The 24,487-nt window shown below is 45.1% G+C and overlaps 2 protein-coding genes across 5 annotated transcripts; both read left to right on the forward strand.

The window, feature by feature from the left end:
* Positions 1 to 4,933, forward strand: LOC123186791 (putative disease resistance protein RGA1). 4 transcript variants are annotated; one of them, XM_044598492.1, is made up of 4 exons: positions 1 to 177; positions 329 to 406; positions 814 to 4,175; positions 4,531 to 4,933. In XM_044598492.1, exons 3-4 carry the CDS (start codon positions 838 to 840, stop codon positions 4,556 to 4,558), a joined length of 3,366 nt encoding a protein of 1,121 aa, XP_044454427.1. In that variant the 5' UTR covers positions 1 to 177; positions 329 to 406; positions 814 to 837; the 3' UTR covers positions 4,559 to 4,933. The 4 variants fall into 4 exon arrangements, with proteins under 4 accessions (XP_044454427.1, XP_044454428.1, XP_044454426.1 ...); XM_044598493.1 differs by having other exon boundaries at positions 15 to 177; positions 329 to 410; XM_044598491.1 differs by having other exon boundaries at positions 21 to 177; positions 329 to 427.
* Positions 4,934 to 10,645: 5,712 nt separating this feature from the next.
* Positions 10,646 to 13,294, forward strand: LOC123038341 (PI-PLC X domain-containing protein At5g67130-like). The gene is made up of 7 exons (XM_044462178.1): positions 10,646 to 10,984; positions 11,562 to 11,687; positions 11,979 to 12,098; positions 12,187 to 12,285; positions 12,385 to 12,688; positions 12,791 to 13,014; positions 13,115 to 13,294. Exons 1-7 carry the CDS (start codon positions 10,646 to 10,648, stop codon positions 13,292 to 13,294), a joined length of 1,392 nt encoding a protein of 463 aa, XP_044318113.1.
* The last annotated feature ends 11,193 nt before the right edge of the window (positions 13,295 to 24,487 follow it).

A 24,487-nucleotide genomic window follows, 5' to 3' on the forward strand; every position in this document is an offset into this window, starting at 1 on the left:
TCACCCTCTTGCTTCTTCCTGGAACCTTCCCAGAAGCTGTGAGGGTTGACTCCTGTAGCTTGTTAGTCTCCCCTCCCTCACTCCCATCCAAGGTTGTTAGCTTCATTTCTCTCATCCTGCTCCTGTGCTTTTGACAGTGAGCCCTCGTCGACACCAAGCCAAGCAGCACCAATCCAGGTGAGCAGCCCTCCTGAACCTTTTGCTTTCTTCTACATCTTGATTTCTCCTGCTGCGTTCCACATACCATTTTTTGTTTTTGTTTCTGTTTGTTGTTGGAACTAGAATCCAGTGAGCTGTTTAAGTTTACAAGAAACCTTCTTTTTTGAAGGAAATTCGGCAAAGCTGAGGAAGACAGAACTAGAGCAGAGAGGAAGCGGAACAGAACACACTGTAATGAAGATGTGAAGTAGGTGGTGAATATGATTTGGTATTTTCATGTACTGCTTCTAGAGTCGCGTAAATTCATAAAATTAGGGGCATCTCTTTCATGTTTCAACTCAGTCATATTGCACATGTTCCATTTATTCCTGCACAGGCTCTTTCTCTCACATCCATATGTGAATAAATCTCACTTGAATATCTCAGTGTATAGGACTTCTAGCCAAACTAAAGTATCTTTGTTAATAATTGTAAAAGACAAGTTTATTTCACTTCATGCAACTAATTTCATAGGAATTTTTGGTGGAAACGTATCTGCAGTAATCAATTACCTATGATAGTCGGTTTGTTGTATACACATAGCCTGCTTGTTAAATACTTTGACTGTAAAATTTACTTACGCAGTGCTAATTGTGTATCACTGTTTGGTCGCAGGACGACACCATAACTCCAGCCAGCATGAGCTTATCTGCTACCATTGGGGCCATCAGTGGCTTCAATGAGTGTGTCACTTTCTGGCAGTGGGCCAGATCTGCCATTTCATCACTGCACTCTCAATGGAGTGGCTCACAGGAGCAAGATCTCCAGAGTCGTGTATTGCAGTTGGAGAGTGGCCTACAAGTTCTGAGGGATACTCTTCCTGCAATGCACGACCTCATTAATAAAGCAGAATGGAGCCACGATGATGCTGTGGCAAAAATCCTTCCCAATCTCAAGGATGCAGTGTTTGATGCTGAGGACCTTATTGATGAGTTCAGATGGTATGAGAAGAAGGTGCAAGCGGAGGGCAATGCAAGCCAGTCTCCTTCCATTGACTTCTTTGACACCGTAATCCAAGATGGCTTCAACAAACTGGATGACGTCCAGTTGAGGTTGAGCAGTCTTTCAAGTCAGATGGAGAGTATGGGGCTTCGTGGAGTCGCACAACGCTTTGACAAATTAGTCAGGCCAGAGACCACCTCTTTTCCAAGTGAAACAAAAATATTTGGTCGTGACAAGGAGCTGAAGCAAGTATTAGAATTTCTCAATGTGCCTATAAATTCAAAACGTAAGAGAGCAACTAGTTCAGTCAATGCATCAACAAGCACAGCAGCAAGCAACCATTTTAATAGCGAATCAAGTCTCCCTGTTCTTGTGATGGATGGATTTGGTGGTGTTGGAAAGACTACTTTGGCCCAACATATCTGCAGCCATAAAGGAGTGAGGTCACACTTTAAGAAGATAATTTGGATTTGTGTCTCCGATGACTTCGATGTGAAGAGGCTGACTAAAGAGGTCATACAATCCTTTACTGGAAAGGAGGCAACGGCTGGTAATTTGAATACTCTTCAAGAGATTCTCTCTAACCATGTGAACAATAAAAGGTTATTAATAGTCCTTGACGACGTGTGGGATGATGCCTTGAAGGAAAATGGACAGTGTTGGAAAAAGTTTTGTGCACCATTTAGAAGTGCCCAAGAGGGAAGTGCGATGTTGGTCACCACTAGATGTCCAAATGTTAGGGACGGGGTGCGCACAATGGAGCCTGTTAGATTAGATGGTCTGGATGAGGACATATTTTGGAATTTCTTCAAATTGTGTGCGTTTGGATCTGAGGAATCTAACAATGATCCCGATTTAGAGGGACTTGGTAGAAGTATAGTTCCAAAATTGAAGGGTTCTCCTTTGGCTGCCAAAACTCTCGGACGCATGTTGAAAGCAAACCCTGAAGTATCACATTGGAAATCTATACTTGAGAGTGAACTGTGGCGGTTGCATCAAGAGAAGACTGAGATTTTACCTGCCCTTCGGTTGAGCTATATGTATTTACCATTCAAATTGAAGCGATGCTTCGCATTCTGTGCTATCTACCCCAAGGATTACAAATTTGACAAGGAGCATTTAGCTGAAATTTGGGCGGCAGAAGGCTTTGTGGAGCCTCAAGGTGGTGTTCCTATTCACGATGTTGGCTGTCAGTATTTTGAAGACCTTGTAGCACGGTCCTTCTTTCAAAAAGTTGGCGGTCAATACGTAATCCATGACTTGCTGCATGACATGGCACAAAAAGTTTCAGAGGACGACTGCTTCATCTTAAGAAATACGAGTGACTTTGCTATAGTTCCCCAGAATGTTCGTCATCTGTACGTACTCCCTAGCAGTGAATTTGACCATTCCAACTTGCCGAGCCTATGCAACTACACAAAGCTGCGTACCCTAATCTGCAAAAAGAGTTTAGGAAGAAAAGCAGATATTGTAATGGAATCCTGGTGTGATAAACTTCTCCGTATGCGTGTGATGTCTTGTGCCTCCGCAGATAAGTTACCAGATAATATTGGCAACTGGAAGCATCTTCGGTACCTTGAAATATCCAGAGCTTGTTCTTTGAAGAAGATTCCTTCAACTTTCTGTTGGCTATATCATATGCAGATTTTATATGCCAAGAAATGCAAGCTAGAAATTCCCGGTGACTTTGTGAAGTTGACCAGTTTGCAGAAATTCGAAGCAATAGGATTAACTCTTGATTCGGCCAATAAAGAGGGACAAGGAATTAGGTTAATAAAGAATCTGAACCAAATTCGTGGATACTTGGTGATAAATAATCTTGCCGCCCTAAGTAAGGATCAGGCAGCTGAAGCTGAACTGAAAAATAAGAAATATCTTGATAGGTTGACATTGAATATGCATTCGCCCTGGGGTTTTGGTATGCTGCCAACCATCCTATCAGCCTCTTGTCAGGCTAAGAACAAAGAAGTGCTTGAAGTTCTACAACCTCCTATCAGCCTCAAGTCTCTGCTCCTCCAGAATTATGGCGACTCCTCACTCCCAAGCTGGTTTCAGCCACCAAACTTGCCAAGTTTAGAATCACTCACTTTTCAAGGATGTGATGGACTCAACAGCATAAACTTAAAGGAGATACCCGCATTCCTGTCTCTCGCAGATGTAAAAATTGAAGGGTGCAAAAATATTTCAAGCCTCGAAGATTTTCCTCCAGGCATCAAGAAAATAGTGATTAAAAATTGCGAGATGTTAGAATCAGTACCAACTGAAAAGTGTGGGGATTTTGATTTCCTTGAAGAAATGTCCTTATTCCGTTGTCCGAATATCCGCCTTCAAGGATTGGTTTCGCAGTCCCTTAAGGAGCTCGTTGTGTGGGATTCTGGTCTCTTTTGCAATATCAACTGCTGCTCCCTCACCGAATTTAGTGTATCAAGCAAGTCTATCACATCCATCCAATTGCAAACGTGGAGTCTTCCAGCACTACGAGAGCTGCGTATTCAGTCTGAATCTCTTGCATCTATTGGCGGCATTGGAGCATTCTCGTCCCTTAAAGTCATAAAATTTAGTGAGTGTCGTAAATTGCCAACCCTTGATGGCCTGCTAACACAAGAGCATCTACCCGCTATTGAGAGAATTGAAATCAGATGTTGTTCGGAGTTAAAGTCCCTGCCAGCTGAATGGTTTCCCTATCTGAAACATCTGGTGGTTGATGAGTGCACAAGTCTCAAGTGGCAAACAGGTTTTGTGTTGCCATCATGCCTACAAAGCCTACGCTTAAAGGAATGTGGGGATATCTCTCCATGTATTCCCAGCTGCCTAGAGAACCTCACATCCCTCGTCTCACTTGAAATTGAAGGATTCAATGGAATAAAATCCATTCCAGGCAACGTTTGGCACAATTATCTTGTATCACTCGAGAAATTGGTGATTAAGAAATGTCAACATCTAGTTTCAATTGGTGGAGCAGAGGTGGTTGCAAATATCAAGGAGGTGGAGGTCAGGGGGTGTCCAAAGTTAGAGGAAGCGGACCAGATCAATAGGTATTTGTGCTAGCATTTAATTGTTTTCTGTCCAGCTTTTACTTCTCTATTGTTCGAAATACCCTATATACTGGACATAAGTAATTGATTATGCAGTAAAAATCCAACTTGTATCGTTATTACTAAAGTACGCTGAACTTGCTGATCACACCTACCTGTATTGTATCATGTCTTTTTTTCTGCTTGTTTGTTCCCATGCTTAATTAGCCTGTATAGAATCCTGATGTTTTGAGTAATTCCATACATGCATGTGACCATGTTTTGATAAAAGTTGCTAACCTGTAGATGTACTAGTGGTGCCGTGCTTTATTTGGGGAGCCAAAATTGCTTTTCTGACCATGTTTTCTTCTTCAAGTACAAGGAGGACAAGAAGGACTAGGTGACAGGCGATCGAGCTGGAACCAATGGCTGGACTAGATGGAAGTTGGAAGACCTGAGGACAACGGGACTATTCCATCTGTAATCCATATTACGGTTCTATTCCATCAATCTGTATGTAATCCATATTTGTGCTGATAACTATCAGTTCCCAGTTTGCGCAATCGTAGCAAAGTTGTTGTAACTTCTGAAACAATAGTGTATTATGTGGGTGTCATCAGTACTATTAGGGAGAAGGATTTGAATATGGTAGGGTTTTTGTCCCGGAGAAGGTTTCCCCACCATATCCAAGTCTGTTTACACTCCCAAGTTGTGCACCTACCAGACGTTGTATTTTTATATATATGCATTTTGTGTGTTTTGGTTTTGGCGCATCTTAACTCTGGAATATGTTTACCTGCCATGGCATGCGTGCATGAGCACAACATCTGCATCTGCCTGTTTGTGATTTACCCCCTTGTTCTGTAGTTTTTGTTCTTAGCTCTGTCTCTGGTTTCTGCTTGTGCTCTCTTTCTTTGCTGGTTTCCCCTATCTCTCTGTTTCTCCCACTACCAAATGGCGTGTACCTGAGAGAAAAATAGAACTGATCGTAGCTAGTTTGCTGTAGGAGGTTGCAGGGCAGATTTCTAGGTCTCCTCTGATGGGTTTGTATTTCAGAGTGCCAAAAAGTAAATCCAAATGACCCTTTCCAGCACTTGTAGATGTAGGCCGTACATTTGAGAATAAATTAGGATTATCTTGGACAAGGAGCCTCCTCTGATGGGTTCAGACTAGCTAGTCTCTTGTGGTAGTTTCAGACTACAACCAAGTTGAAATGGGCCTGCTTGTGGGAAGGACACATGATTTGAAGTTTCTGAAACAGAGTAAGTACAGTAGTAGCCTAACGTTTTTTTTTATAAACTTCTTCTCCTTTATTCATTCATAAGTAAAGTAGCATCATTTACAAGTAAAGGGATAACCTCATCAGGGGCGTTATCCATCCAAACCCTCGGAGAAGAAAACCTAGCTAATCTTGCTAGTTCATGAGCTACTCGATTATGTTCCCTATTACAATGATCATAAATGACATGGGAAAAACCTAATGACATGAAATAACAGTCGTCTATAATGAATGAAGCGACTGAAGAAGAGTAGCCTTGGCTCAACGCATTCACCACCTCCACGCTATCCGAATTCACTTCAATCTTACTACATCTGACGGTATTAGCAAGATTCAAACCAAACCTCACTGCAATTGCTTCTGCTGTGAACGAGTCGAAGCAAATGTCCATCTTTTCATTAGCAGCCGCTATAAATTTCCCCCTATGGTCCCGGATAACTGCTCCAAATGTTGCTGCGAGTGTGTCACTATCAAATCCCGCGTCAACATTTAATTTCACGTAACCATACTTTGGTTTCAACCAAGCATCTGAACGGACGTGAGTCTTTGGGCTGTAAGAGATGGTATAATTTGCTACTAAGCCTCTCACTGGCATATTGATTTGATGTGGGAATGGAGCTTCAAGGGCTCAGGTCATGCCTAAGGTTTGATGTAGGACCAGAACTGGGCTCGGGCCTCCCACATCCGGTGCGCGTGCTATGGGCCTATGGCCTGTGCGAGGGGAAGTTCCTGGCGCCAGCGGCAACATGTGACATTGGTTAGTTCAACATGGGATGAAAAGCAGCACATAGCCACCCAATTCATTATTTGCGATAAAATTGTAGGACTCCCGATAGTAAGGATTTCTTCCTAGATTGAAGGGAACTCCTACAAACAAAATAGCTAGTCAACAACTATGTTCACTCCACTAGCTCGCGTGGATATCGTCCCTTCCGCTGACAATGAGCGCACCGCATATGCAGATTCACTACTGTACACACAACTTTTTTTAAGGTGTACACACAACTTTTGATGATAAAGGCGTGCAAAAGGCACATATATATACTATCAGCCTAGCCTGTGGCTCCGTCTTCTAGCTGCTCACAGTAATGCCGATCATATTACTCCTCACCCACCCACCATACATGTGTATTAGATTATGGTTATGGTTGTAATCGATGTGATGTTGTCAATGATTCCTTCTTATCCCCCACTAATCATATTAGATTCCACCGTGCGTGACCTGATGCTTGCACTGAGTCAACATAATTTGGTCTACCTTAAGAAGAGTTGTAAGCCATCCCCCCTCGCTCTCACAACCCACGACCCCCCATATGGACGCCATTGTCTCCCACGCCCAGACTGCTTTCATGACAACTTCATGTATGTTCGGAATTTCGCTAGATGACTTCACAAGTGCAAGACCACTGCCTTGCTTTTCAAGCTTGACATAAAAAAGGCGTTTGATTCAGTCAAGTGGGGTTACATCCTTGATCTTCTTCGGCAGCTAGGTTGCCCAGCGAAATTTCGGGATTGGATTGCGGCACTCCTATGCACTTCGTCCTCGTGTTTCCTGCTCAATGGACTGCCCGGCCCCCCTATTAAACATGGATGTTGCCTTCGCCAAGGAGACCTGATCTCCCCCTACTATTCGTCATTGCAATTGATCCGCTACATCACATCCCCGACTTGGCAACCCGTAAAGGCCTACTTCATAAGATACGTGGGGTGGTGCAATGGTGCGCTCCTCTCTATATGCGGATGACGTGGCCTATTTGTGGTCCCGATCAAGAGGGACATTGACAACCTCGCCTCTATCTTGCGAGGCTTTGGCGAGGTGACGGACCTCTTCACCAACTTCCAAAAAAGCTCAGTCGTGCCAATTAGATGCAATCACCTTGACCTCGGGCAAATCCTTTAAAGCATTGCCGGCATCTAGGGCCTCCTTCCCTATGAAGTACCTAGGCCTCCCGCTCTCCATTTGGCAACTAAAAAAGGTGGATTTCCAATATCTAGAAGACAAGGCCGCAGGCAAATTGGTCACTTGGGAAGGCCAAAAGATCACTACTATTGGGCGCACGGCCCTTGTCAAGTCGGTCGTATCCTCCCAGGCGGTGTATTCCATTACGCTGCTAATTGTGCCGCAAAGCACTTTGAATTATCTCAACAAGATTGAGAGGGTCTTCATGTGGTCCGGCTCAAAGAAGACTACTAGGACGAAGTGCAAGGTTTATTGGGAGATCGTTTGTAGACCAAAAGAGTATGGTGGCCTAGGGGTGCTAAATACGGATGAATTTGCTCGGGCTTTGCAGCTTCGATTGCTTTGGTATGAGTGGACGGAGCCCTAAAAATTTGGGTTGGTTTTGGAAACCCATGCACCGCGGAGGAAATCGAATTTTTCTATGCCTCCACAACCATCACCGTTGGCAACGACGCCAAAACGCCATTCTAGGATTCACCTTGGCTTTTGGGACATAAACCGAAGGATATTGCCCCACTCATCTACGAGGCTTCGAGGCAAAAAAATGGAAGGTGCAGGAGTCCCTCAAGGACAATGCGTGGATTTTCAAAATCAACATCAACACGGTCGTCACTGGTGCCCACATTCGGGAATTCTTCACCCTTTGGATGCTTGTGCATGATTTTTCCCTTGATGTCCAAGCCGAAGAAGGAAGCATTTGGAAACACACGAACGATGGGCTCTACACGGCGGTCACCGCTGATAAGGCTCAATTCCTTGGCTTGACGCTTTCACCCATGGACATCATGGCTTGGAAAGTTTGCGGCCCCCAAATGTCAAATTCTTCTCATGGTTGGCCCTCAAAGATAGGATTTGGACCGCCGATAGGTTGGGAAAACGTGGGTGGGCAAATTGTAGCCTTTGTGCACTTTGCAAAAGGGAGCAAGAAACAGGTGCACACCTCTTCTTAAAGTGCCGATACACTCTTCGGCTATGGGGATTGATCATCGTGTAGCTTGGCCTCGTGCACATGGACACATCCGCGTGGCATCTTGAGGAATCCCTCTATGATTGGTGGGATTGACAGACCGACAAAAGGAACCCCAATCGACAAGCTATGGCGTCCCTCACAATGCTTGTCTCATGGACAATATGGAAAGAGAGTAATGCTCGTGTGTTCCGAGGCCAAACTTTGGGTTATAGAGGGGGCCAAAAAGCTAGGGTCTATTATTGTGTGCGAGTAATTGTCATGCCGTGCTTTGTAGACAATGTAAAACTCTATTCTCTTCTTATTTAATCGACGAGGCAAATCTTATGCATCCGTTTCGAAATAATAATAATTTGGTCTACTATTGAAGACAATGAACAACCAGCAAGCAATTTATACAAAAAGAAGACAAAAAACAAGTTGATCTAGGTACAAACAACAGTTTTTACCTCCCCTTCAGTGTTGATCGTCTTTAGAAACATTGGACCACTCTCTGTCACAACCATGAAGTTCAAAATTGTCATCCTTTGAGGGCCAAACCAACCATCAGTCGCAATAGTCACTCCTTTGAGCGACCACGTGGACTTGAGGGGCTCTAGCATCCCCCGACATGTTTTTTCTCTTTTGCAAGACAGGTTGTCCTCAACGCGTTATATCTAGGAGGCACATAGCCACACAATTCATTATTTGCGATAAATTGTAGGAGTCCCGATAGTAAGGATTTCTTGCTAGATTGAAGGGAACCCCTACAAACAAAATAACTAGTCAACAACTATGTTCAGTCCACTAGCTCGCGTGGATATCGTCCCTTCCGCTGACAATGAGCGCACCGCATATGCAGATTTACTATTGTACACACAACTTCTTTTAAGGTGTACACACAACTTTTGATGATAAAGGCGTGCAAAAGGCACATATATATACTATCAGCCTAGCATGTGGCTCCGTCTTCTAGCTGCTCACAGTAATGCCGATCATATTACTCCTCACCCACCCACCATGCATGCGTACTAGATAATGGTTATGGTTGTAACCAATGTGATGTTGTCAATGGTTCGTTCTTATCCCCCACTAATCGTATCAGATTCCACCGTGCATGACCTGATGCTCGCATTGAGTCAACATAATTTGTCCGGAATAATGCTATATTGGGTCCCACCAAGGCATGGCTATTGACAACAGTAGGTGACGCCAGCACAAAGCTGAGCGCAAGAGCATGCACAAGGATGCAAGTGCATGGGGTGGCAACATGAGATTATTCCTGGGAGAAAAAGGCAGGCAATTAAAAACCCAAAGTTCACGTGATACCTACTTACTGTCTCAGGATACATAGGCCGATGCATCCTTAAAACTGCGACTGGGCAAAAAACCCAAAGTTCATGTGATACCTACCTAATGTCTCAGGATATATAGGCCGATGCATCCTTGAAACTGTGAACTCGAATGGCCATCAAGTGTACAAGTATTTATATATAGTATAATGTTGTAGTTGGACAAGCACGCAACTTCAACAGTAAGGGCATCTCCAACGGCGACCCGTAAATTTCCTTCCGCATCCCTCCATGGAGAAGGATGCGGGGGGGCGCTATCCAACCGTAGCAAGAGCTGAGATTTTTTTTTTTTTTGCAAATGAATTTGTGCATCAAGCTTTGCAACGCGGCCTATCAGGCGACTTGAGCGATGCAACGTCGAAAGCAGTGTGAGCAAAGCGCCATATTCAATGGTGGCGGGGCCATGCAGATCAGCAGATGCAGGTGGTGGTGACAGCGTGAGATTATTCCTCGGAGGAAAAGGTGACTAAAAAGCCAAAGTTGATGTGGTACCAACCTAGACTGTTGAAGGTGATGGGAAACTGCGACCAGTGGTAGTAGTATTTTATGAGAAAGTAACAATGAGCACAGCACCCCCCAATATCATATGTATGCGGTGTGTTTCCTACTCAACATCGAAATAGTTTTGTTATGTTTAATTAATCGAAAGGAGTAGTGATCTAAACGCTCTTATATTATACAGAGGGAGTACATGACAGGATGAAGTTTTGTGGAACATGGAAAGTTAACAATACGTCCTCAAATAATTTCGTTGCTTCCTAGTCACGTTCCTACATCATATTTCGTTGACGCCGCCAACCATCTTTATTTCGGCTCAGACTCTACTAACACATTAACAGTCCACACCATTTCTCCTTGCTTGTTCCACCTCCAAGTCCGGACGGGGTGATCCACCACCACCTCCTCGTCTCCCCCTCGCCGTAGACTAAGAGTCTAAGAACAAGCCTCCTGGCCATGTTCCGCATAATCTGCAAGGCCTTTGACGTTGGGGATATTGCCATCTCATGGCTGATATGTAAGCTTCACCTTCAACACATCCCCATCCTCATCTCGATACAGATATGCAAGCTGCGCAGTGGGAAAAGTGCAAGCCACCGCCTCTTAATCGCTGTCAAGAATGCCATCGCCAGCTTCTCGTGGCTGACATGTAAGCTGGGTGTGGCCATGTCTGCGGATAATCCGCCTCCTGCTCCTGTGGAGGACGGCTCCGCTGGCCTCTCAGATTTCCTCACTGGCATGCTCTTCATTCTCCCCTTGCTGGCAGCTTATTTCATGGTGTTCATCATCATGATGGTCTTTGGCGTCTGTTTGGTTACAGCGGCAGCACCCGTTGCATTCGTCGTTGACATGATAGCCTCCCAGCACGACCACACAAAATCATGCCGTCGCCCAACCACCGTCTTCCACCACAAAAAACCATGCCGTCGCCGAACCATCTTATGTTGTGGCCATCGTGTTCACGTCCTCCCGTCCGGTGGTGGCCACTGGAGTAGTTTACTCCTGAGCTACCGAGCTTTCATTGTAAGAAGAAAGGTGCATGTATTATCAAGACCTCCACACCACCCAGCCCTAGGTACACTACGCCCATGTGTAATCTCCCAACCTTTTGGTCCAATGAATCAATGATTATGATGATGCCATCGATCCCTCAACTTGGACAACCTGTTATCTTGTTCTTTTCAGAGTCGCAGCAGGAACGTAAATATAGCGGAGTGACAATGCTTCTGTTGTTTTTCATCATGTTAGCCTCTATTGCAACACATATAAGCGTTTGTCGGGTATCCTGTCTATCGTTCTCACTAGTCAATGTATATTGCGAACTCCAAACTCTTCAAAAATTTCACAGTTCTTTCCGTCAACGAGTTTGCAGGTTGGGGATCGATGTAACTCAGATGCCAACTTCAAGTCAGGACTATCTTGCCGCAAATGGACTGGAACTGGATGCACCGGTAAAAGATGTGTCCAGACAACAGTCGCTAGCCCGTTCGACACAGTTGTATGTTCTATTGTGCATTTTTGTTTTGCCATTTGATAATTCTTTTTATACTGACAATTTGTTGATACCATAGATATCACTCACTAGTCATGTACTACACATTATCAGTGAGTATACCACAAATAACGTACTAGATACTTACCCATATGGTGTCACTGCCTTAAACCAACTTTAACATAAATGGCTATGTGCATCACATTAATGCAGAGGCCGGGGGTTCCAACCTCCTTTTCCAAAAAAGAAAACATAAACTAGCAAGTATTCCTGAAGCTAACAATACCAATTCACCAGGACAACTCACTGCCATTCAACAAGTATGCGTTCCTCACGACGCACAACTCATTCTCAATAACAGATATCCCAACCTTCACATTGTTCAACCAGGAAGATTCGGTCACCGATCAACTGAATGTAAGAGCCACTCCTGCTTGCCAGTTGATTCTGAAAATTTTGCGGTATGACTCTGAATAATGCAACCACACACGGCACTTTTTGGCAGAATGTCGTTAGAGCACTGATGCTGGATCTATATGACTTCCGGGAAGACATATGGTTGTGCCATTCATACGGAGGAACGTGCAAGGACGCCACCGCCTTTGTGAGTGAGCAGATTTGTCCTATGAAATTCTGAATGGATGGCCACTAAAATGTTTCAGAATCATATATATCCTAATGTGACCGGCAATTATTTACGTAGGAGCCCGCCATAGGTATCATGAGAGAAATAGAGGCCTTTCTTGTAATGAACACATCAGAGGTGGTGACACTCATCCTCGAGGACTATGTCAAGTCTCACCGTGGCCTCTCCAAGTTGTTTATCAAGACAGGCCTCACAAAGTACTGGTTTCCGGTATCGAGGATGCCACGGAACGGGGAGGACTGGCCCCGTGTCAGTGACATGATCAGGCTGAACCGGCGTCTCCTTGTCTTCACCTCAAACCGATTCAAGGAGTCAAGTGAAGGAATTGCATACCAATGGAACTATATGGTCGAAAACATGTGTGAGTTTAAGCTTCAGACTTTTATTCTCTTCAGTTAATTAATGTCTCAAGATAAATATGATTTGCTCTAGTAGTTTACACGTTGGCTGTCTCTTATCATAGATGGTGACGTCGGAATGGACTCTCGTGTCTGCCGCAATCGCTCGGAATCGGCTGTCCTAAGCGACAGAAGTAAATCATTGGTTCTTGTGAACTATTTCCGCTCGCGGCCGGTCCAAGGGACAACATGTATGGAGCACTCGCGAGGGCTCGTGGAGGTGCTCCACACATGCCACACTGCTGCCGGCAACCGTTGGGCTAACTTCTTGGCTGTGGATTACTACAAGGTAATGCCAGCAGCTGGAAGTCGGGAACTCAGTAGGACATGCTAGAATCTTGAAATCCTGAATCGGAATAATGATTCGTTGCTTGGTTGCCCAATTTCAGAGAAGCAATGGTGGGGGCGTCTTCCAAGCTGTGGACATGCTCAATGGGATGCTAATCTGCGGCCACGATGATGTGCATGCTTGCGGCGGGTGGACAAGTCCACCCTTGTTCTTGTTTCGTTTCCTTCGTGGCTTGTTCTTGAAGCCTGCTGCCTACTTGTGGCAGGCTGTTCTCTTGTAGAAATGAAATGACAAGTCGTGCTCTAAATGGAGTTGAGGTATGATGCATACACGAAATGACAAGTCGTGCTCTAAATGGTGTTCAGAAATGGTGCGGTCAAATTTCTCTACATTGGGGTACTTCACTTTTATTCAGAAATGGCACTGCACTTTTGTACGTATTTGTAATCCAGACACACTGCACGATATTTTAAACATGTCAATCCACAATCTATCTGCAATCCAGGACATATTGCATGGTCCTATCTTATAGTTTGTAATTCGATGCATCACTCGAGTCTCCACGTTAATTCTCTTGTATTGATTACTTGGATGCACCATTCGATGCTCCACGTTAATCCTCAAAAACAACCCAAACTATCCGTACAATCTCTGTATTAATTAGATATATAGCCGTACGATGAGATATCCTTAGGAGCCCTTGCCCATTGTCGCACGTCCAAGCGTCTGGAGTGAAATCTTTCAGGGGATGCCAAAAACACATCTTTTTCTCTTTGTAGAAAAAAACAACAACTCTGTTGCAGTTCCCTTCCTCCACAATCTTACGCCACCGACGTACCTAGGGTCATTAATTGACCTAAAGTACAGGTCTTCCCCACGATCCGGCAAGCTCCTTCCGCCCCATCTTCTTCCGCTTCACGCAGCAATCTCCCTGTTGATCCGATAATCCATACAATGCCTAGTAGATTAATAAGTTTCTAGATAAGTTGATTAGTCCGGCTAGGAATCGTGTTTGCATGTTACCTGACTTAACTGTTTGGAAAGTAACAAGTGATGTATATATGGGTACGAGTTGGCTTGCAGTTGCATGCCGGTGTCCGAGTTAGGATTAGCTAGAGTAGTATGTGTCCTATTGGAATAGGTGATGGTTCGTGTAGGAAATGGACTTACAAGAGTTCACGTCCGAGTCTGTTCCGTGTGTGCAATAAGGAGCAGGTAGCATCATAAATTTTAGATATGAAATCATATAGGTTATACCTCGGTGCACTCACCCGGGACAAAATTGTGGCTCGCCCGGGACTATGGCTGGTTCTTGTCGTGCGTACGACCATCTATGGGGCCATCTAGCCCCTTTATGGTTCCGCTAAAGGAATGCACAAGCACAAAGAGCAAAATTAACAGAGAATGCAAAGGTTACCTAGGTTCAGGCCACGGTGAGGTATAAAACCCTACTCCTGCTTTGTGTATTGGACGTGTATGGGCACATGTACAAGGAGCGCTTTCCCCGGCAAGGTGCAGAGTGAGAGCAGCTACGCATGCAAGTTGTGCTAGGGTTCGATCCTCGTAAAAGTTGCCCCAGTCCTCCTTTTTATAGCTCAAAGGGTTACCACAGTGGTAAAACAATCATTACATATTGACTAGATATCAAACAGGGCTATCATACCTAATTTTACCAGTTCAGGACAAAAGCATTAAATACTCCATTAGGTGTCATGTGAAGGAGAAATCCCGGCAAGACTTCTGCACCTCTCGCCCAGCTACCTCCTATTTACATTTTTTTTCGAAAGGGGGGAAACCCCGGCCTCTGCATCAGTACGATGCATATGGCCCTCTTATTAACAAAATAAAGTAGTGCCAACATGGTTCAAAAGGTCCTCATAAGTGAAAAAAAAGCAGAACAAGCTCACACAGAGCCCGAAGAAGCTAGATACATCAACTAGCCACATCAAGATGCCACAACCGGCTGGGTAAACTAGGTAGGAATACTAAATGCCTATCCTATTACATGACCGCCATCCAAACCGGTTGAAGATAACCCGAGCTACCATCTCCCAACGGATAGACCCAGTAACCAAATGCTCCCTGGCCTCCGTCTGGGTGAGTAGCGACCACGAACGGATCAGAGCCGTAGTCCGGAATAAAACCTGCAAAAAATGTATACATGATATTCTGTTAAAGACCAGATCGTTTCTGCAATTCTAGATAGTCCACAGCAAAGCACAAACCCCAACCCGAATATGTCTCGCTAAGTTAGGCTCAATCCCATTAAGCCATGTCCCAAATAAGGGTTAATTATCCTTTTGCCCTCAGTGGTGTCAATGTGCTCCGTTTTGCCCTCAGATGCGAATTGTCCTCAGTTTTGCCCCTAGTCCGAGCACAGCAACTACGACGAGGCCAAACGGCCATATTTGAGTCCATTCCGTCCGCCGGCGTTAGTAGTTGTGGGTCCGGAGCTTACACGTGGGACCGCGTGGACATGGGTCTGGAGCTGACATGTAGGCCCCTGCAACTAAATCCCCAAATCATTCTAGCTCACACCCATCCGCCCGGCCGGCTGTCCTGCGCCGCCGCCGCCGCCACCTGCGCCGCGGCCAGCACCTGCCCCGCCACCAGTTGCACGGCCTGCTCCGCCGCTACCTCCCTGCGCCTACGCTCCACGGCTCATTGTGACGCCCACCACCTTCCTGCGACGCCACGGGTGGGGCGCCCGCCACCTGCTCGATTCGCGGCGCGGCCTCCTTCCGTGCGCCCGGCCGGAGCGCTCAAAGGTGGGGGGCTGCTGGAGCTATTTGAACTAGGAGGAAGAACCCTAGGGCGAAATGGTGAGCAGCGGCGACCCCGGAGTATTTGGCGAGGCAGGCATCGGGCCGGAGATCCGCCGCGTCCACGACTGGGTTCCCGAGGGGTAAGTCTCGCCTCTTGTTTAGATTGAGCTTAATTGTGCATTTGAACACTCGATTCGAGTAGGTTTGCCCAATTAGTGTGCTGATTGCGTCTCTGTTTTTCGCCGGTTAGGATGGAGTTGCGGTTTGCTTTCATGGTGCACATTAGAAGGGACCGGTACATGTTCGATGCAAAGGATAAGAAGAAATACCAAGGAGGTTTTGATTATCGGTTGCCAATGGCTAGTAATTGGAGTTTCAGACAATTTGGGGAGGTAATTTGTAGCCAATATCCTTGGGGTTTGCTTGGTGAAGTGGTATACAAATATTATGATGGGGAAAAGAATTGGGTGACAGTTAGTAATGATGAAGAGCTAGCTACCATATTTGTTAGGCATAAAGAGAAAGATAATTTTCATGTGAGGCTGCAAGTTGATGTGCTTGAGCAGGCATTTGGACCTAGGATGGCGGGTGCAACATCTCTGGGAGAATCAAGTCGTCGTAATGGCATCTCTAGCCAGAACAGTTCAGTTGGTGCACGGCGACGTGGTGGCTCGACAAGTGTGGGCAACAGCAGTAGGGTCGCCCTTGAAGTGGAGCCTGATGGCTACAATTCTGGGGTTGATGAAGAGAAGTTATATTCTGATGTTATTCAGAATTTACAACGGTCACCTCGGGCTGAAAACCAAGATGAGGCTCACAATGCAGTCCGTGTGGATGATGACGCGATGGGTGAGGACGAAGACCTTGCAACTGTTGAATGGGACCCTTTGAACCCTCAAATGGAAGAAGGTACATTTTTTGCATCCATGAATGAGTGTAGAAATGCACTTGTGACATACTGCATCAAGGTAGAACGTACTTTCAAAGTTCACAAGAGCGATCAAGTACGTTACAGAGTGCACTGTCCGACTGAGGGTTGTCCATGGAGGCTGCTTGCAGCTAAAATGCGGAATAGCACTAATGTTCAGGTCAAAGTGAATCCTTTTAAGCACACATGCCAGGAATCAACCCTTGGGAAGGATACAATCAGTAGAGCCAAGTCAAGATGGGTGGCAGAAGAAGTAAAAAAGTGGGTGAAAGAAAACCAGCAAGTGGGTCCAAAGGAATTGCAGAAGAACATCAAAGATAAGTTCAAGATAGATTTACCATACATGAGGTTGTTCAATGGTAAACAACATGCTATGGATTCTATTTATGGTAACTGGCAGGAAAGTTTTCAATTGTTGTATTCATTCAAAGGTGAAGTGGAGAGGACAAGCCCAGGTAGTATTGTAGATATTGATCACCACACCGTGGAGTACACATTCAGGGGAGTGACAAAGACCAAGGAATGCTTTAGAAGGGTTTTTGTCTGCTTTGAGGCTTGTCGCTAGGGTTTTTTGGCAGGCTGCAGGCCTTATTTGGCTATTGATGCCACTTTTCTCACAGGAAGGTTTAAAGGACAGTTAGTAGCAGCTTGTGCAGTTGATGCACATAGTTTTGTATTTCCAGTTGCCTATGGTGTGCTGGAGACAGAGTCTGGGGAGAGCTGGACTTGGTTTTTGCATAATCTCCGCCGGGCTATTGGACATCCCAATGGGTTGGTCATTCATACAGATGCCTGCAAAGGTTTAGAAGTGGCCGTGGACAATGTGTTCCCTGGAGTAGAGCATAGGGAATGCATGCGTCACCTTGCTGCAAATTTCATGAATAAATTCAAAGGAAAGGTGTATACCGACAATTTATGGCCAGCATCTTTGACATGTAGTGTGAAGAAGCACAACTACCACTTGAGGCAGTTATACATGAATCCCAAAGTGAAAGAATACTTGGAAACACACCACTCCAAGTTATGGGCCAGAAGCCAATTCAGTGAAGTGAGCAAAGTTGACTATGTGCACAATAATCTAGCAGAGTCTTTCAACTCAACGATCCGGAAACTAAAGGGTCATTATGTGGTGGATTTGCTTGACAGGATAAGGATAGAATACATGCAGAAATTTCATTATCGTGCAGGAATAGCCGAGGCAAAATTCATGGGCCACATTATCATCCCTGCCGTGATGAATGAACTGAAGCAGAAGACAATAGGCTTGGAAATGAACATGACGCTTTGCTCGGGTACCACAGCAGAGATATCATATTTGGATAAAGAGAAGAGGGAATGGAGATATCCAGTGGATTTAGAAGCTAGAACTTGCAGTTGTAGGCAATGGCAGATAACTGGGTTGCCATGCATTCATGCCTTGTTTTTCATCACTTCTCTTCCAGGTCCAGCAGGGAACATACAGCAGTATGTGCATGATTACTACTCTGTTGCAAGGTTCAAAGCCACATATGCTTATGCCTTGCCTGCTATGGAGGGAAAACAACAATGGGACATGGTGGACCCTGGATTCAAGCTTTGCGCTCCAGTTCTGAAGAGAGCAGCAGGTAGACCAAGGAAGAGTCGAATAAGACCTCGCAGCGAAGGAGCTGGACTTGGAGCGAGGAAGCGTAAGTGCACAAGATGTGGTGGGTCTGGTCATTTCGGTAAGTATTGTGATAACACAGTAGATCCAGCGTTCGGAGAGAGTTTCGATGAAGGCTTCGATGAAAATGTTGGTCAGCAGCCGATTGCCTCAACAGATGATGAAAATGTTGGTCAACAGCCGGTTGCCTCAACAGATGATGAAAATAATGGTCAACAGCCGGTTGCATCAGATGAGGATTTTGACGAGGTTCCAAATGATGATGGTCAACAGCCGCATGATTTTGACGATGATCCAAAATATCCTCCAAATAATGATTCAAGTGAGGCTCCAAATGGTGATCCAAGTGAGGCTCTAAATGGTGATCATGGTGATCCAAGTGAGGCTCCAAATGATGATCCAAGTGAGGCTCCAAATGGTGATCCAAGTGAGGCTCTAAATGGTGATCATGGTGATCCAAGTGAGGCTCCAAATGGTGACCAACCTTCTGTTGTTGTGAGTTCTGCTAGGTATGTAAATCTTGCAAGGGTCAAATACTACTGTACATCTATCACTTGACACGATCTCATTACCGTTTATGTTTGGACCCTTTATGTTTTGCACAGCTCTATGGTAGGTTTGAAGAAGACGCGCAAGGTACCGACAACCAAGAGAAGAAGAGAAGAAATAATGAGCACAAGGTGCACGAGGAGCAAAGTGATGGCAAGAAGCTCAAGGAACAGACAGAAGCCCCAACGCTATCTATGAACAATTATGAAACATTATGAATAAGGAATGATGTTGTATTATGAAACATTTATCACTTGACATGTTGTATTTCTGTTGGATGATGTTGGACCTACGTTAGAAGTATGTTTGACATGATGTTTAAATATCTATTGGATGATGTTTGAATGAGCACATGGTTTTTCCTTTTTTTTGATTTTTTTGAATTTTGTTTTGCTCATTTAAATTCTGGTCAAACCTAACTTTGACCAAGATTTAAGCAAGTCTAAAACATCAAAATGAAAAACTAAGCCTGGATACTTCTTAGTCAATCCAAAATGAAGTTGTGGTGAGGTTTCTGAAATTTTCATGAAAAATGTGCTAAAAAGAGGGGTCCAAAGATAGGGTAAACGGCCTCATTTCTAAGCAAGGTTTTTTTCGACCTTATCTAAATCAGCCAAATAACTTTCCTACACATATATTTTATATGTACAGACTATGTGCGCTGGTTTTTCCATTTTTTGATTTTTTTTAAATTTGTTTTGCTCATTTGAATTCTGGTCAAACTTAACTTTGACCAAGATTTAAACAAGTGTAAAACATCAAAATGAAAAACTAAGCCTGGATCCTTCTTAGTCACTCCAAAATGAAGCTGTGGTGAGTTTTTTGAAATTTTCATGTTCATTTCCCTAAAACACTTCTCTTCACTTCATACCAGAGAGTTTGAGATACTCGAGATATCATACAATACACATGAACTTATCATTTAAATGTATGTAAAGCTTGTTTATCAAATTAAATCGTTAGTATATGACATAAGAAGACTATGTGCGCAGGTTTTCCATTTTTCTGATTTTTATTTAATTTATTATGCTCATTTGAAATCTGGTCAAACTTAACTTTGACCAAGATTTAAACAAGTGTAAAACATCAAAATGAAAAACTAAGCCTGGATCCTTCTTAGTCACTCCAAAATGAAGCTGTGGTGAGTTTTTTGAAATTTTCATGTTCATTTCCCCAAAACACTTCTCTTCACTTCATACCAGAGAGTTTGAGATACTCGAGATATCATACAATACACATGAACTTATCATTTAAATGTATGTAAAGCTTGTTTATCAACTTAAATCGTTAGTATATGACATAAGAAGACTATGTGCGCAGGTTTTTCGTTTTTCTGATTTTTATTTAATTTATTATGCTCATTTGAAATCTGGTCAAACATAGCTTTGACTGCTCCAAACCCCTCCCAAACCCTGCTAACCCTAGCGCTGAATAAGGACCGTTCATCTAACCCTAGCGGTGATCAAGGGCCGTCGATCTAACCCTTCTAGAAGAAATCTGTGGGGAGGAGGGGGGCGATCCACGAGATGCAATCTGATTGGCTGGGAAATTGTTTTTTTAACAAATATCGGACGCGCTGGATGGACCGTTGGGCCGTCTCGTTGTCTGGGCCTGAGATCGCAGTGAATAGCCCGTCTCAGCCTTTCCAGGCCTTGCATGCATGGAGGCGGCTACGTGGGTTTGCGCATGCGTGGGAGGCGGTGACGTGCATGCATGCGAGTGAGGCGAGCGAGGCGCGCTAGGCCAGCTAGGCGAGCTAGGCTAGCGAGGCGAGCTAGGTGGTTCAGGGCAGTGGTTCAGGGCAGCGGTTCACATGCACTGCCCGGTCAAAGATGCATCGTTTTCGTGCAAAAATTTAAGTGTGCAAAACGTAACTGATACACACACGCGTCCGGATTCACGCACGCACCGTTCTCATCCTTTCTCTCTTCCTCTCCCACCCACAGGCCTATAAATGGGGTGCCTCTCTTCCTCTCCCACCCACAAGCCAGATCCGATCCTCTCCAACTTCAAACACCCAAGCGACCAAGCCCTCCCCAAGCGAGACCAAGTGAAGAAGATGTAGTTCAACGGGCCGACCTTCCGCCGTCCGCCTGTGGTGCCGGAGCTGCGCTACCCACCGGGCGTGCTCGTGGAGAGGGAGCTCCGTGTGTGGGCTATTTCAAGGTGGAGGGGTTCCGTCGAACTCACCCGCGCCTTCCTCAGAGCCGGCTATGCCCACCTCCCACGGGGCTCGCCGAGGATGTTCACCCTCAACGAGGTTCGTGACCGCGGCGGCATCCTCCTACTGCTCACGGTCACCTTCACCAACCCATTTTACGCGCGCGAGCTCCTCGGCCAAGTCTTTTGGTGCGGCTGCGAGGCCATCTTCTTCACCATCTACAACATCTACACCAACTACGAGCGCATCTTCCCCGCTCCAGGCCAGATGCACTCCCTTCCCTACGACGACGAGGAGGAGGTGTGAAGATGAAGATGGTGTTGAAGGGGCGCGCGCGGCCAAGGTGGAAGAAGGAGGTCAAGATGAAGATGTTCAAGCCCGGAGTCAAGCTCGTCATGTTTGGTTTTAATTTGTTGCTTTTCTATGTCATGTCGTGTCGTGTCATGTTTCGTCATGTGTCCATGAACTGTCCGTGAACTTATCTAAGTTATTGTAATGGTACGGTGTGTTCTATCTCATTATGTGTGTTAAAAAATGTCCGTGCCCAAACTTATCATTTCTTCCCTAAACAAGTCATGAAGTTCAAGAACTTGTGGTTTTCATTAATGAAAATCGTAGGGGGTGAGAAGCCCTCTGTTTCATTCAAACAAAAAGTCATGAACTAACATGTAAATTTATTCCCTTTAAATCCTAAACCAAGTGCCACTCTAACCCTAAACCAAGTGCCACTCTGACCAAAATCATGTGGTAGTGCAACATACATTTTCAACCTTCCAACCCTCCAAAATTTAAGTGCAAAACAAAGGAAAACCACTCTCACGCGTGTGCAAACATTCACGATCTCACTATTTTTTTTTTAAAAAAAAATCACAGTCTCACTATGTATACCTTCCTTCCCTACCTATGTCAAAGTCTTGCCATCTGTCCTAGCGGTTAGCAGCGCAGCCCTAAACACCACAAACCCACGCGGTCCTGGGTTCGAGTCCCCAGCCGCACCAATTTTTTGTGCATTTTCCACCCTTCATTTTTTTATACATATTATGTTTTCCTCAATGTAATGCCCTTAAAAAATGTTCATTTATTTTGGCACCTGGCGTAAACCTCTACCAGAGTTGAGGCACATTTTCCATGACATTTTGGTCTTTGATTTAAATTATTTGAATTGGATTAATTAACAGCTCCAAAAAATTTCTAACCTTAATTGTTTGGCTCCGGAATAATTCAATTAGCTTCCACAAAAAGTTTCAGCATTATGATTTACTGCCTAAATTAAATCAGAATAGAAAACAAAAAAATACGCAAGAAAACCCCTGAATGGGCCTAATTGGATGCAGTTGGCCCATTAGTCTAGCCTGCACTTGGCTCTACGCTCTGAATTTGGCCCAAGAGCAACCTTTTTTCGGACAGAAAGGCAGAGCAGAGAGCTGCATTTCATTGATCAAAAGTTTCTGAATTCCTAATTTCTTCTCTTTTTTTCCAACATATTTAAATGTTGGTCACTTCTTCTCTTTTTGTTTCAACATTTAAACAACTTTAACCAACATTTAAACTAGGTGAATTTCTCAAACAATTTCAAGATTACAAATTCCTTCATAATTCATGCCTTTCCATACATTTTTAACATTACAACCAGTGCGATTACCATACCTACAAATGCCTAAAAGTATTTGCAAATGGGTATTGGTAGTGCTTGATCTTCAAGCTTCCTAACCTTCTTCTTCAACATCCTAAGCTCAATAGCTAGCTCTCTGTCAGTGCGTGCTTCGCCATCCATCTCTTCTTCCGGAGCTCGTGGTGTGGCCACTGCCGTTCGTGGCAGCATGCGCAACCATTCTTCATGCTCTTCTTGCAGTTCATTCATCAGAGTCTTGGCCAGAGCATCGACCCAAAGAAAGAAGCATGTCACCTGCATGAACACTAAACAGATCAACCCATTGCTCAAACATCCCGACGACGAAAATGGTGCAATTGCCCTGATTCTTACCCCATTCTCGCTGCACACGTAGAACGGACGATTCTGGTTCCTCGGTGTCTGAGAAACCCTTCGATCAACGCCCGCCCGGCACCGCGGACAGACGAAGACAGGCATGTCCACACGCGCCCGGCTCTGCATCCGCGAGGTGGCGCGGGAGCTTGAGGAAGACATGGAGCTCGGAGCCGAAGGGGATCTCAACGCCGCCGCGCCCTCCACTGCTAGCTTCCCACCGCCGCGCCCTCCACAGCTAGCTTCCCGCCGCCGTGCTCTCTCTCTCGCCGTGGTCACCGCCGTGCTCTCTGTCGCCGTGGTCACCGCCGCTGTCGCCCGCTTATATAGCACACCCGCCAACGGCTCTCTGCTCAACGGCTCTTTGCTGGGTCCCACAAGCCACGCGTGCAACGGTCTGAATAAAATTGGCCGTTTGTGCCGCCTGGTCCCACCTGTAAGGGCCGAGTCAAAAGGTTGACCTGACGGAGACGGCAGAGTTCACGGAACGAGTCGGTGCGCACGGACTAGGGGCAAAACTGAGGACAATTCGCATCTGAGGGCAAAACTGAGCACATGGACACCACTGAGGACAAAAGGATAATTAACCCCCCAAATAAAGCATTAACAGAATTCGGTGGTTTGATATTGAAAGCAATGTGGACCGTCTGCCAGAGTACCTTGGCCAGCGGGCAATCAAAAAAGAGGTGTTTAATAGTCTCATCCCGATCGCAGAAACTACACCTAGTAGGTCCTGTCCAATTACGCTTCATCAAGTTATCCTTAGTTAAAATTACTTGTTTATGGACAAACCACATAAACACTTTTATTTTCAAAGGAACTTTGACATCCCAAACATGTTTGGACGTAGGAATGGAGTTCGAATTAATAACATCAATATACATTGATTTGACTGTGAATACTCCAGACTTAGTCAACTTCCAGCGCAATTCATCGGGTTGTTGAGAAAGCTGGATGTCCATCAGTCTCCTAACTAGATGGAGCCATTCTTCCCAACGATTGCCCGCTAGCACTCGTCTGAATTGAATATTAAGGGAGGTAGATTGGATGACCGAAGCAACGACCACCTCCTTTCGTTGAACAATGCGATACAAAGAGGGATATTGGATGGCCAAGGGTGTGTCACCGAGCCAAGTATCCTCCCAGAAACGTGTACTTGTGCCGTTTCCAACAACGAACTTTGTCCTATTAAACAATGCCTACTTGACCTTCATGAGACCCTTCCAGAAAGGCGAGTCAGTCGGCCTTACAGATACCTGTGACAAAGTTTTTGACTGGAGGTACTTGCCGCGAAGGATCTGTGCCCACATAGCATCAGTCTCCGACGAAAGCTTCCACAGCCACTTGCTAAGAAGGCATTTATTCTTAATTTCGAGATTCTCAATACCTAGACCCCCTTGGTCCTTCGGTCTACAAATGATATCCCACTTAGCAAGCCTATATT

The sequence above is a fragment of the Triticum aestivum genome, chromosome 2A (assembly GCF_018294505.1).
Source record: "Triticum aestivum cultivar Chinese Spring chromosome 2A, IWGSC CS RefSeq v2.1, whole genome shotgun sequence".
NCBI classification, from domain to species: Eukaryota; Viridiplantae; Streptophyta; class Magnoliopsida; order Poales; family Poaceae; genus Triticum; species Triticum aestivum.